This window comes from Tachysurus vachellii, chromosome 22, assembly GCF_030014155.1.
Source record: "Tachysurus vachellii isolate PV-2020 chromosome 22, HZAU_Pvac_v1, whole genome shotgun sequence".
Classification (NCBI taxonomy): Eukaryota; Metazoa; Chordata; class Actinopteri; order Siluriformes; family Bagridae; genus Tachysurus; species Tachysurus vachellii.
The window spans coordinates 10,732,217-10,747,634 of NC_083481.1; the positions used below are offsets into that span (position 1 = coordinate 10,732,217).

The following is a 15,418-nucleotide window of genomic DNA, read 5'->3' on the forward strand; positions in this document are numbered from 1 at the left end:
CTGGTATCATAACTGGGATCCAACTTGAGTCAACAAACAAGTTGTAGGAGCAGGTAACATTTACTCTCACGTGGAATGGAACATGCAGTTGATTGAAGCTCAGAAAAAACTACAGAAAAAGAGCAAGTTCATGAACCCCGGACCATGTACCAGTTGCAGCTTTGTGTAAATTGTGCCTAATTTGTGTAATTTCATTTAAAAAAATATTGCTTTTGGGTACAAACACACACACACGCACACACACACACACACACACACACACACACACACACACACACACTACTATCTAAAGCAAACAGAGCAACTGTAACATCAACCTTTATTAGCAACTTTTATTTGCAGAGGAAATAAAAAGTATTCACATTCTCATTAGATGAAAATACAGAAAGTGAGGCTGTAAACAGCAACAGTGTTAAGGCTCTGTGGTAATGCCTGGAAGGTTGAGAGTTCAAATTCCAAGACTGTTGGAAAGCCTGTCTGGGCCCTTGAGCAAAGACCATAGCCCTCAACAACTACTCACTTCTATTTATTTATGTGACTGCTGCTTTTATCCAAAGCAAATTAAGCTGAGCAGCTGAGGGTAAAAAGCTTTGCTTAGTGGTTCAAGGATTTGTCTCTCAACCATCACATATGCCTGGATCGTATTATTATGAAATTAAAATGGAAATAAATCCTTGCCAATAGTGATATTTTTTTCTGCCAGCATCATCATTAGCCTCAGATAAATGTTCAACAATGGTGCTAATATCTGCTGTTATAGCTCTCTGCTTATTCAACATCATGCTTCAGCATGAGCTGTTATAGCACTAGAAGCAATGTAGCTCTAACCCTCTAGTGTACCTAGAAGTCATTACATGCCACCATGCTGCAGATTAGAGGTCAAAACCTTAAGCAGACTTGGTTAATGAAAAAAAAAAAACTAAAGTGTCCATGTCCTCTATGAGAAAATTCCATGCCACTATTTGTTTGGCTAGTGTTCAACTGTATACTGTTTGTTGCATTCATACAAGCTGGTGTGAAGGTATGACAGGAAGAGCTCAGCACATTGAAAAGCATAACATGCAGGCTGAAAGCCTCAGAAATCCTTTTCCACAGTCTGAAAGCCAACATAGCTCAAATAAAGCTTGGCTTTCACCAGCATGGCCAAGCTGAACCTGCATTTAGTTTTAACTGCACTTTGCTAGGACCTAAACAAGCAACAGGCACGATTACGAACAGCAAACAGGTAACACTGAGTGTTTTCCATGATTACTAACTGTATTTTTACACAAGCTGTACTCATCTACTAATACATACACAGTTAGAATCTTAACCCCCGAAACCCCCTACTTTAAACATTACACACGACAGGTCCAGTGTGATAACCTTTGAATCTGAGGGATTTTCCTGTAATTTGCAATAATTACAGAGAAGCAGTTTGAATATGATTAAAGAGTAGCCTCTCCAGGAAAGATGAAATGGACATTGTGTTTACAAAGTGCTACACAAACATCAACATGGTCTTAGAATTGTTCTTAAATAGAAAAGAAATTGTTATGAAAAACTACCATACATATAACTAACATGTATATTCTTCATTCATAAGGCACTAAATGAAATGCAACCACTTTCTTGTCTAACTCCACAATCATTTGATTTTTACATGAGACCAGGTTTGTAAAAACTGAGGTACTCCAAAAAACATATTTAACAGAATATGTTTAGAGGCAACAGAGTCAAAACAATCCTTATAATATAACAAAATCGGTACAAAGAAGATGAGAACGATCGAGATAATTTATCTAGAATTTTCTACCATACAACTTTTCAACGTACTTTCTCTCTGCTTTTAATACATACGCATTCGTTATATGTGAGTCCCCTAACCCAGAGTAATGTACACCCCCTCATTCACACATGCTAAAAGCTTACCAGCTGTTCGGCTCCAGCTCCAGCTCCAGCAGAGACTGGCTTCTGTCAGATGCACACTGCAAACACCACATGCTCCTTTCTGATCCTTACAAATAGCAGCATTGCTTTGACCCATTGCTGCCCATCTCCTTGGCATGTAAAGCCTCTTCATAAGCAAAGTGTTATGCTCTTCGTCCAGCTACTATGGACTCCACGGTCACTAAGTCCCTGTTTTCCTTTTCTTGCTCTGTGGATAGCGAGGAGGGGGTAGAACAGAGTGCATGCCAGTGACTGTGGCTAAAAGGGGAGGGAATTTCTAAGTCCAGCAATCTAATTAGATGGCAGGAATATAAACGAGTCTGGCCCAAAGGGGAGTGTTTATCCTGGTCATGTATAGCCTAGACTGTATGAAAGAGTGAAGAATATACATGGGAGTTTGTTATCTGTAGCCTAGTAAATGCAGAGTCCGGAGCTGAAAGAGAGATGGCTAAAAGAGTGGGAAGCCCCTTTGGACCAGAAGAGGAAGTGGGGCTAATAATAGCCAGATTGCAGGATGGATTCAGGCTGTAAGAAATGTTAAGAAGTGGAGAAAGACTTTATCCCTCCCTCTCTATCTTTCCATCTCTCTCTATCTCTCTTGAAGGCTTCAGCTGCTGTTCCTAGGGGCCAGGCTGAATCTTGGCAGTAACTTGAGCCCTACATGTGTGACAGACGTGCTCCAGACGGCAGGGCAACCAAACATGGTCCGTCACTATTCACTCCCCACACCACAGTTTACATGAATGAGTCCTCTTAAAGGGCCATATGCCCCACTCAAGACTAGCCATTTCACTATAGAACACACAAACCTTGGTATACCTTAAATTACCTCTTCCAGATGGATCCACATGTAAAAAAAATAGTATAACCCCCAAAAAAAGGCCTTTAATTGACTCTGAGTTGCCCCAGAATTGCAATGTTTTAGAAGCAGGACTAAGTTGGTTTGTAAAGCAACAGGCTAAAAACACACCCACCATATTTATAACCAAGGACTTGAATAACATCTCTATAACCTGTCCCCCATTTTCCCTCCTCCCATTTCCTTACACATTTCCTCTTGCTGACATCATAACCTAAACAATGGGTGTCGCAGGAGTAGAGTCCAGATGCTATCGCCCAGAATGCAGTGAGAAATGCATAGTTCTAGGATGAAACAAAGCGTCAATGTTTAATGGGATATTAGAGCAATGTAGCCCCCAGGAGGTCCGCTAAGATGTGACTATGTTCAAAGTAGGAAAAAGCACAAAATGGCAGCTGAGTCTGCAGCACCATCCAGCTTTTTGAACTAGCAGTCACAGAGAGGTGACGGTGTGGCTGTAATTACAGAAATGTTTCCATTCACTCCCAAGAGTGAAGCCTTTCATTTCTCACTTTTGTACAGAGCTCATACTCCCTGAAGTCTTAGATGAAAACACACCCAAACACATGGAAAGGAGAGACAAGATGGCCAGTTGAACATTTGTGGGCTCTGTATATGGTAGACATCTATTCCTTCTAGACATGAAGAAAACTTCATGATGTGGGATTTTTTATTATCTGAAAAGAAGAAGAAGAAGAAGAAGAAGAAAAAAGCCTTAGGGCAAACACAGAATAAATGAAATCACCCTGAGAAGTAAAAAAAAAAATAATTGATGTGATTCATTTACAGAATCAATAAAACCCACACTATTCAAAACAGCCGTATGCAGACTAAACATTACAAGCTGTGAGGGTTAGTAGTAAGGGTGTGTTGAACACATTTATATGTTTTGCCACACCAAGTCTGATGTGTGGGTGAGTAGGTGTGAAGATTCCTCTGTGTGTTTATTTTGCCCCAATGACAGTTGTTCATTGTAAAGAAATGAAAATACAAGGTCACTGTGACTTCATGCTTCTATGAGCCACCTTATAGAGTTTATTAATGACGACATCAAATCTTTTAAAGGGTGTGCGGTTCAATAAGGGCTGCTTAAAGTGTCAAAGACTTCTCATGGAGAAGCACGAAAGAATTTACAGGACACAGTCTGTTGAAGGACATGTACATCATAGTCAGCTGACAGAGAGGCCCGAACAATTTTTCGCCACGGTTTTGGGGTTACCCAAAGTTACTCTCTACATTTTAAAAGAAAATTTTAGCTTTCTCTTTTTTCTTAACATTACCAAAGACTTCATTAAATCTCATTCCGATGGCAAAATGCTCCAAGGATGATTAAAATCAATCCTTTCAAGGTTTCGTGGTTCTCTGTCTATTGGACCCTCACCCTTTCTTCGTTGAAGGACAAAGTAGGACAAAGTTCTTATTCCTCTTATATCTTCAGAACACCTGTTTAGGGGAAGGGGCAGTCTGAACACTGAAAACTGCCTCTTACTATCAACCTTTCTATACTAGCAGCTGTCACTTATTACATGTCTTAATGTCACTCTGACAGTACTGCCTGGACAGAGGGACCGAATGCAGCCTGCCATGAGCCTAGGGGAGATATATGGTGCCAGTGTGTCTGCTGTCATTTCAGTACCAATCTTACCTCATTTTGCTGTCTAAACTTGAATGGTGCTTTTAAGAGTAGCTTGTGTTAGATAGTTTGGATTGGCTTTGAAGAGTCTCTTTCACAGAGTTTCACTCACTTTTTCCTGTAAGGTCTCCAGTAAGTAGGAAAAACGCCTAGAAATGTTACTGAGATCATGGAACGTCGTAATCTCTCATCTTATTCGAGTCTGCCACAGCTCATGCTGTAGAGCAGATGAATGAGCACTGAGCTATTAAATAAATTCAAATGATGAACTCAGATTGAAACAACAACTTTGAAACCTATGCTTCTATTTTATTGCCAATTTTGATGCCAATAATGAAACTAAAGTATAATCTACAGCACTACAGTACAATTACATTTACAAATAGGATAAAATGATTGTAATAGCCATCCACAGACACTAAAAGTGGGTTTACAGTAAAACCTAATCTCTCATGTGATTACACAGGGTTCCACCTCACTCACTAACCTATACTGCTATACCACACACACACACACACACACACACACACACACCAACACACACACAGAGGTCAAATCTTCATTTATCTACAGTGCCTGTTGCATGCATTCTACATAATCAAGGGTCTCTTAGTTAAACATTATCATTTAGCTAAATACACTCTGCTCCTCCTAGTTTTGTGTATTTAACAGTCGCTGCTGGAACAATAAAAAGTCTAGTTAACCGTAGCACTACCATCAGCAAATACATTTTTTTTGTTGCCAACACCAAAACATTTGCAAGCAGTGCTTAAAAGAGCACATTGCCAGTTTAATGAAGTCATAAATGGTGTTTCTTAATATGCAAGATCTTGCCCTGAAGGCTCTCAATTATGTGCAGAACTAATGTTAAGCAGCTGAAACGCAAGCTCCTCTGTAGTGAATACAGCACAATAAAGCTAATTCTGAGTGACTAAAAATCACTATTTGTTTAAGGAGAAATGTAATCAATTCCTGGTATCTTGACTTGCATCTTCGTTCCATGGTTCCTGGATTCTCAGTGACTTTATGCTTTTGAATTAGTCTAAGGTCCAAGTTTGTGTTTCTGGCCTGAACCAACAGGTCTTTATTGTGAAGATACTGTATTTTGCCGCTCGTCTGAGAGTCTGTTGGCCTGTTGAAAAATCTCAAAGGAGTGCCAAAATGTCTTAAGGTGATATGGATGCTTGGAAATATACTGTATAGCAAGCAATACATCCTCCAGCACACAAACTCTCTGGTTTTTGCAGTGCTTAACAAGGGTGCAGAAAATAATCAGAAAACCATGAGACATAAACCATGCTGAGAAAATCATGAGACATAAACTATAAACTATATAAGATCCATCAGAAAGTCAATGAAAAATTCATTCAGTGTTGATACCCTTCCTCATTAGTCAAGATGTTTGTAGAATAATTTATAAAAGCAGATGAAGCAACACTCTGTAAACATGTCAGATAAGAATCCAGAGATTGCAGCTAATACTTGCTCAGCACAGTTTATAAATTTCCATAGCTATTGTTTCACAGTTCAGCATTAAGTACTGCCAGTGGCTATGTTTGAAGCCGGGCATTGACCAAGAGCAAAAACACACAACAGAGGCTCATTAGATACTTTCAGGCATATTCACATACTGGCTTTGCTCAAAGCGAGAAGGTCACAAAGCGGGTTGCTGGGCAATTACTGCAGTCCTCACGCAAGATGAACAAGATTTATCTCAATCCAAAGTAACAAGCATACCAGCACTGATCTGCATTCAGATGTAAGATATTTTAGTGTCTCTATCCAGTTTGCTTCCATCATCTCACAGCAGCAGTCTAGAACTGCATCTGCTGTAGTTCATTACCAAAAAGACAGGAAGTCTGGAAACTTATCTTCTGAGGTCCTCTGAGACTTCAAAGCTTTTGCTGAACACTAGTCAGCATTTTAATTTCACCAATGAGGAAACATGACATGTTAACTTTCCATGAAGTTTTCAAGAGCTACTGCAGAAGCCTTGGCCTTGGTGGGTCTTCAGGGAAATTTTTAAAACCCACAAAGGAAAAGAACTTTTCCTAGTGAAGGAAACATATGTTGGGCAATAACAAAGTCAAGCTTTACACGTGTGGAGACATTTATAGTCTACAACTTTGTCTGATTAATCTGTAATTTGTTAAGAACATGAGTGGAAATGAGGCTTGTATATCTAAGGTTCAGCCTTAATCAGTTAAGAGGGGCAATGGAGCAATCTGACAGTTCCAGCATGGATGAGTTAGTTCTAGTGAACACACTCGATCTTTTATAGACTCCACATGGTCCCGCCTGCACAAAGTGACCTCAGAAATCCAGTCTAAACAGAAAGATGTGGACGTGCCCATCTCCTCCTGCTTCTCATCCACCAGATTCTGAAGAGTGCCTCCAGGCTTGGAAATGTGTTGTGTACACGGCACTGTTTTACTGCTTAGATGTCTAGATGGAGTTCTACAGACTGGAAGAGGCAGGAGCGCAACACATGCTCCAGATATAAGCCTCAGTCAGCAATCATTTTAGAGAGACAGATAGAGAAAAACAAGAGGAAGCAAAAAAAAAAAAAAAAGAAAGGTCTTGTACAGTATAAAGATCTTGCTGAATCCAAGTGAGAAACATTATTTTCAAACCATGTGGAATGAATCAAGCCATGTGGACTGATGGAAAAGAGAAGGAACTCTGAGATAAGCTGAAGTGATATAGATCTGTCACTTCAGGGTATTTTTATTAACAATTAATAAGACACAAGGCATAAAAATGTCTCTTGTGCATGCACATCTAGACAGTAATCTAAACAGAGGAGTACTTTCAAAGATATGAATAAATGTAACTCAGTTTATGTTTGCTCATTTGCCGATCAGGTATAAGAAACATTTATGACACTAAGCATCTATCTACAATATAATCTAAGTGAAACACAACAAAAGTGCATCATCACCTGCTTACAACTGTGCAAAAATGGAAAAACTAGTAGGAATGACAAACCGAAACTTTTCTCAAGCAATTTTTAAAAATGGTGGGACTAATTTACCCCAAGCTTCTTTCTTACAGTACTAACTGACCTCAGGAGCGACAAATTGCAATGATCTTTTAGACCAATCACATTGAGTTTGGTTTCCTTTAATAAAGCTCATGATAGAGCTACTGTACTTGACATGTTGTGGAGTTGTGTTGTGCTAAAATGATACAATACACTTAAAGTGCTACCTTTTTTCAGTTTTATTCGTGTTCAGTCATGGGAAAGAGAGCAGCATGAACAGGGTAAAATGTCTCTTTAGTTTCTGAGATCAAGCTGGTCACTGAGTTGGTTACACATGAATTCTGATCATTTTGATTCATACAGATCAGACCAACAAACAGAAATAGGCTGAAAACCAAAATAACACTTGTAGCTCCAACAATGACAGCCAAAAGTAAATTACTCACAAAACTATAAATCTAGAAATCTCACATAACTGTCACAGGACACCAATAAATTGAAAAAATACAATTATTTGAATGAGCAATAAAATTCCTTATTGAAAAAAATTGACAGAAAAACAGGGCATAAAATGAGCAACACCTAAGACTGTCAAACTGTAAAACCCAACAAAGTGCGAAAGCAGTGTTTGTACAGCAAGATATACTGGTACCCAATATTAGCTCAGAGCGTACGTGATGTTCATATCTCTCCACGGACACCGTCATGCCCCTGCCTGTGTCTCTCTTCTCCTCAACCTCCTGCCCTTTGGCATGGGCTCACACTGAACACGCACAATGCGGCTGTTGTGTGAAGCCAAGCCTATGTACACCTTGCCAAGCAGAGGACACGATTTGTGTTGGCACCCTGAATAACAGCTACCTTTCTTCTGCTTGGCCTCCTCGCAGTTTTTTTTTCTTTAGTAATTCTAAAGACAGAAAGAGTGCACTGTGTGAGTGTGTGTCTATATTACAGGAAGGGAGTGATCGCTGTACCACAGCTGACTTCCTTTGGTAATTTTGGGCTAATTGTAAAAGGCAGATAGAATCTGAAATATCAGTTGCGGTTTCATAGTGACGCATGGGCTTGACTCTTTATTTGTCATTATAACCTATGACCTGCAAAGCCCTAATGCAATAACTGTCCATTTGCAATCCCAGTAATACTAAAACCTAAATAAAACCCAGGCAATGAAGTTTCCATACAGTATGTAAGGCAAACTTTGTTAATTTTATTAGCCAAAGACTTTCAATTAAATCTTGTCTTTTGAAAAGAAACTATTCACCTCAAAGTTTCTCACCTCCTTGACAACTGATGAGACATCAGTTTTACTTTTCACAGGCAAGAAAGTTAATCTGACCTTCCTCCTGAATGATAAATGATTCTCTGTTCACGTCAGATAAGAAATCCTTTTATTAGTCTACTGTCTCAGAGGCAAGACAACAGTGTTTCATAATCATGCCCTGGGTCAAAAAGAGTGTGTGAGCTATACATTCATCCATTCTGAAACATTTCCAGACAGTGTACATGCACATGTGACTTTCAGTAAGAGATTGTTTAATCTCGTGCTTTTACATAATTGATCATTGTTTTTTTTGTTTCTATCATTGTGTTTTGTAAGAAAATATAAGTACAAAAAAAAAGAACACAGACTAGAAATTCACCAACTTACTATTTCTATTTTAGCTTTTGAGTAAAGCATGCAAATGATCACAAAGTCAGCAGTAAAATTATTGGCACCCTTCATAAAAATAAGGATATATAACGAAAAATAAAGGTAATATTTTGAGGATTTGAGTTTAAACATACTGTACGGAGTGCATGAGCTTACTTTACTACATTTGTATTAGTACATATGAAAAAAGATTTTGATTTTTTCCCTTTCAGAAAAGGCCCGCCAATAAATCTGCAGCCGACAGTAGATTATAACTGAGCAGATAGAGACAAACAATGGCAAGTACAAGCTGCCTGGAGACAAATGCTGAGCATTAAGCCTCATTCACCGAGTTTGACGGACAGGAGGAATTGGAATTCCAAGGTCAGTGCAATAGAGAGCAATGACTATTTGGATGTGAGGTTCAGCTCATGAATTTCAATTGGTATCATCACATTGTTGTTTCACTGCTGCACGTACAAAAAAAAAAGCATTATGGAAATCCAATGTCAAACACTCTATTGTTGTGTAAGATTGCGTTCCAGAAACAACGAAAATAATTGTTTGGATATAAAAAAGAAAAAGAAAATTGGGTTTCTATAATGTCAAGAGGCTTCAATCTATTTCTTAATGAATAAGATCTAAACCTGCATACAGAAGTTCACATCTACAAATGCTTCTCACAAACTATCACAATCACCTCAAACTGGCTTGAACTGGTTAGCTTACTTATCTAATATGGCTGTCTGCATCCTCATTAAACAGAACGAATCATAAACAAAACGCTCTTAAAGTGATGTGTAACAACAGGCGATGAAAACACGTTGCCAATACATGTGTTGTTAAAATGTTAAAGCAATTTGCTCATGAGAACCTGCTCTCCTGTTATTTGTGAACATTAATCGAGTGGCACATAAGGGAGTCGTCAGCTTTAACATTTACGAGAGGCAGAGAGTGGAGTCTGTGTGTATTTTTGTGCATTCCAAAACACACATGTAACACATACGTTAGTGGAAGCAGAGTTTTTATGTCATAAACCATCTACACATCCTATAAAGACAACAAAAGGTACATAAACTGTTATTTCCTAGCTGACTGCATCATCACAACATTATTATTTAAATGGGTTGGATAAACTACAAAATGGCTGTATTCAGGATTTGTCAGGGGCGGGGCAGGGAGGTTAAAAATTAAAAACAGACCTAATTTAGTGGAAGGGTTGCCAGAGAAATATGATTCCAGCATAACAGCACTGACTTACAGCAAGCTGTAGTGACGACACAGAGACTTGTATTTACATTGTAATCATTCCCCACTAGAGGGATGCATTGGGACTCAACAAGAAATGTTGCAGAAATCATTGTTTTTACTCTCCCGCAGGAGGCAGGCTTTTGAGGGACAAAGAAATGTAACAGTAATTAGCTTATACAAGTATCGGAACTGATTTTTTTAAATTTCTTTTTATTCTTGGATAGCAAAAAGTATGTAATGTAGAAAGGATACTGAGGGCAAATACAAGTGAAATTAATTGTGAGACCTGACAGTAGTGTTTTTTTTTCTTTTCTTAGAAGTCTTGCAAACTTCTATATCCTCTTGAAATGAATTACAGGTAAACCGTTCCTGGTAGAAAAGCGTGAATAAACTTGGTAACTGTGGAAAACATGGATTTAAACTAGAGAGTAATTTCTCATTGTGCTAAAGTACAACTTTCCTGTCAGTTTTCTTTTTGTAGCATGGCAGCTGGAGAGAACACCTGCAGAAGGCTGAATAAATCTCCACTGTAAGAATGCTCAATTACAGATTTATGTGTGGAACGCTAATTTAACAGATTCACTTTTAGGCCATGTCACTATTTAAAATTAGGGCTTGTCTAATAAAATGACAGGCCTGTGAGCAAAATGTACCAAGCTAAAAATATCGACACAAGTCTACTGAACAAAAACATCTCCCTTCATTTCCTCATGTTTAGAGACCAGTGGAGGCTTTTCAGGGGAGTATTGGTGTAATCTACACTGATGAGAATGAAGCAGATCCTCCTTTCCTCTTCCACTCTGACATGTAAGCAATCCTTTGATTCTCTCCACAGGGGTGCCAGAGGATCATATTGTGGTGTTTTGGTTGCTGATTAAAATACTCTTGAGGATACACAGGCAAATCACACATCCTAATAGAAACAGAGATAGAGGAGCACATGCTACGAAGAAACGGTAACCAAGGAAGTTTATTTCCTGTCCAACCGGGTGTGACACATTGCTGATAAATTGCAGTTCAAATACTTTCTGAGAACAAAAAAAAAATTTTGAACACCAAGATCACCCTGTGGTACAATTCAGCTGAAAGTCAAGCTATAAGAACAAGTCAATTACAGACTATGGAATAAGAGTAGCGATATTTTGATTAGTCATGTCACAGGCTTAGATCTACAGCACTTCAGTACATCCATACATGGACATTTCTGTAGTTTCAAACAACTCTATTGGCTTTTTGGAGAACTATGATAGATAGATAACTATGACAAAAAGATAGGAACATACTGTAATACTGGTTGAAACGTGATTGCACTTTCAATACACCCTAGGAGATTAGGATGAAAAAAAAACATCCCTGTTTGAAAACTGTGACATTTAAAGTGTGACGTGCTGAAGGTCATCCATCTCATTCTGTAATGCTCTTTGCCAGTCCATGAACTGGAATACTGTCAGCTTGTCACTGTAGAATAGATGAACATGATTTGGGAGAATATTTGGGAGTATTTTGGAAAATACCGACTGTCAGGGTTATTTTGTTTGTGATTAGTAATTTCTACAAGCTGGTAAAGATGTCCAGTGTATTTCTGCCATGTTTTATACATCCAGAGCTACACAGGGGGCCTGAGAATCCTGTCAGTGCTGACATAACAGAATGACAGCTGTTTCTCTACTGTCCTTTCCATCTCTCCAGCTCTCTTTCTGCTCTAGTTCCTTTTCTCTCCAGACATAATCTCAGGTGAAGAGGTTAAGGTGCTGATATATACGCTGTCTGCATTTTTTATTCATGACTGCATGTGATGACTCTTAAACTGGAAAAACTGCATTCAGTCAAAATTAATCAGAATGTTTTTCAACCTCAGAGACTAAATCAATGTCTCTGATGATGTCTCTATAATAATCCCTCATCATGCCTGAGGAAAAACACTGGTTTCAATTAGTTTTATGCTACCAAATATTAAACACTTTTACTTCTACACACTGAAGTCAAATTTAAACACTTTGGCCAAAAATATATAAAACCTCACTCCAAAAAAATAAAAAAAATTTTTTTTTACTGGCCTATGTGCAAGCATCATCAAATTTTTACACCCACATGGAAAAAAAAAGACAAAAATTACTTAAAGGTCCACTACTCATTTTTCAAAATTGTTTTTACTAGAATAAATAATGTGGAAAAATTGAGGGAGGAAGATTAACGTCCAGATACAGATATTACTGTAGGGGAAAGAATCTGCTGCAGAAAAGCAGAAGATGCCAACAGAAATAAAATGAGAAAAACTGTAAGCTGATTTCATGATGAAGGAGTCATGTGTTTCATGACCGGGGCTGTATAGGAATTTAAAATGGCCACAGGTCTCCTCATTACACTTCAATCTGTCTTCATGTCAGTACAGCAGTGTAGTTCCAGGAAATGTCATTTCTGAATGAGAAAGATGTGCAGCAGCGGCCGAGGACACACATGCAATTGCTCTCACATGCACACGTGTGATGGTGAGAGTGCTCTCACATGCACACACATGCACACTTCACTCAGCATTCTGTTATAGTCGACAGGGTGGTGACTAGTGCCCTGTAGATCAAATAACTGCTAATTGAGACAAATAACTGCTAATTGACCTTCAGCACAATCTCAAGTGGAATTTCTGGTTTCTCTAGAATTCCACAGTATGAAGAGTATTAAGAATGTTGGTATACTGCATTTCTCTTCTGACAATGCTAGAATTCAGATTTCTTACATTGTAATACAACATAGTGGAGTAACGCAATGCTAACTTCATATCTAACGTCACTGGGGACAAAACCTTGAACACTTTGCCTGCTGTTTGTATTCATATCCATTAGACCAGAATATCTGTTCAAGTATTCGATATTTTATTCGATTATATTCCTAGTAGCGTGGCATCCATTTTACAACACATTAATTCATTAGTTCATTTCAGTTTTATTTAAATGCTCATATGATCTAGACTTCAATTCAATTTTAAAATTTATACAACAATTTTAAACATTGGACATTTTAAACATTGGACAACTTTACTGAAAAATAAAAATGTAATACAGAAATTACAAAGTTGAAAATTTAATTTATGTTTATCTCTAATGAGAACGTTTGAGGCAGCCGTGGCAAGGAAAACCCTGAGAGGAACCAGACTCAAAAGGGAACCCATCCTCATCTGGATGATGCTGGAGAGTGATTATAAATAATGTTTTTATTTTTTCAAGTATTTAGAGAACCAGGAGATTTTTTGAACAATGTATAAATCAGCATCACTTTTAAGTTCATTACAGATTTAACACTAAGTCCTTGCTACCAAAGCCATCAAATGTTCAGTGATGGAGACTGAAGCATAAAACCGACCACCCCAACAGCAGTTCAAATCCGGTGTCATAATCTCCAAGTGGTCCCATCCATAGCAGTCCTATGTGTCTTCAGGCTGTCCATACGGTGCCATCCCCAGCAGCAGTGAACACCACCGACCTTGTTGGATAAGTATTTGAGTATTCTTATTCTGTTCTACAAGCATACATCATTGAAATGTTGACTTGTCTCACTACAGTGTTATCATTCTGAAGGTCTCTCTGAGTTTCAATTAGACTTGAGAACAAACAGTACATGCTAAACAATATTTTGTTTCTACCCTCACATTTGTACATCATATAAATGTACACAAATATTGTTTGCAAATTATCCACAACATTTTTTTTATTGCAAACACAAATTAGTGCTTTGGATCTTAGACCATTGGAGGATCTGGTTATCTACAGAGAAGATAATACACCTAGAAAAGCTGAAAGTCACAAAAAAGAACTATATTTGCCAGTCAATTGCTGTCAGTTACATTCAGATAAAGTTGTATTATCTTTAACCTTAGCAAGTTGCCTCTGCTGGAATAAACATTCACAGCCAGCTGGTTGGTGAATAATTCCGCATTTCAAGTTCTGGGACTGATGCCTCAAAAAACAAGCAGTGTTTCTGTCTCAGTCATACAGAGAGCAGAAAGAGCGCTCAGTTCGCCGTTTTGGCTTGGTCAGAATGTGATTCCAAAATATTCACAGGTTTCAAGAAAACATTTAGTATGTGAATAGGACTTCTTCTGTCCCTCTTGAAGAACAAAAAAAAAGAGGGAAGAGCAGCAACTAAGTCTTGTCTTCATCGTGTCCCTTAAACTGAACTTCAGGCTGTGTTCTGTCCTTTTTTTCTGCATGTTTCCTTGACTGAATGACTCAGCAGATTTACGAAGACAACCTGGGCTTTTTGACTCCTGGTGCTACATTTCCAAACCACTGACTCAGACCACAGACCAGAATACTAACTAGAGGACAGTGCTGCAGTGACTCCCTTATCTGAGCTGAGGCAAGCGCAAGCTCATTCAAATTCTCCAAGAGGCTCTTGAAATCATCTCTTCTAGTAAAAACACTCAGTTTCTTGTCTAGCTTAAGAAGCCACATGTATTGGCAACACAAACTATCTCCATATGGAATACAGGCTCTGTTAGGTTTTTAATGGGTTACTTCATTACTGTGTGCACTACAATTTAATGTTTCACTTTACAACATTCCTTGTCCATTAACTAATTACACAAACACAACAGCAGCTTGTCACGTGTACAGTAGGTTGCAGTGGTGGCTCTCTGGTTAAGTTAAGACTGCTTATTAGAAGTTCCGTGAATTCATTTCCTAGCAATGCCACTGCTGGGCCCTTGAGCAAGGCCCTTAACCCTCAACTGCACAGTTGTATAAATGAAATAAATGTAACTCACTTTGGATAATGACTTATTTACTGAATGTAAATGATTTCCATGCTGTATATTATAATGCTATGTAACTTCTGTACTGTGTGACCCACAGGCCAGTTGCAGCCCTCAGAGGGCAAAACAAATCATAAAATATACACAAGTATTAGATCTAACACTTGTTTGCAAGCACATCTTCAACACTGTGTATTGGGAAAACACAACCAGACTGTCGTATCCATGATACTGATACACATGAATATCTGCTGTTTCTTGGTATCAGTTGATTCAATTGTGTAACTGGAGAATCAGCTCTGTCTTTATATAAAATTTCTCATGCGCATAATCATTATTCAGTTATTTTAAAATGCTATTTTTAGTATTTAGAAATGTAATGC

The 15,418-nt window shown here is 38.3% G+C and overlaps 1 protein-coding gene across 10 annotated transcripts in view; it reads right to left on the reverse strand.

Moving 5' to 3' along the window:
• Positions 1–15,418, reverse strand: part of iqsec1b (IQ motif and Sec7 domain ArfGEF 1b) — a 173,043-nt gene that overhangs the window by 23,629 nt on the left and 133,996 nt on the right. Inside the window, exon 1 of one of the 10 annotated variants that reach the window (XM_060857621.1) lies at positions 1,912–2,370. The exons of the other annotated variants lie outside the window; for them this stretch is intronic. Within the exon in view, the coding sequence (XP_060713604.1) occupies positions 1,912–1,982 (71 nt within the window). The 5' untranslated portion in view covers positions 1,983–2,370. Of the gene's footprint in view, positions 1–1,911; positions 2,371–15,418 lie in introns of those variants that run through there. 10 annotated transcript variants of the gene reach the window in all.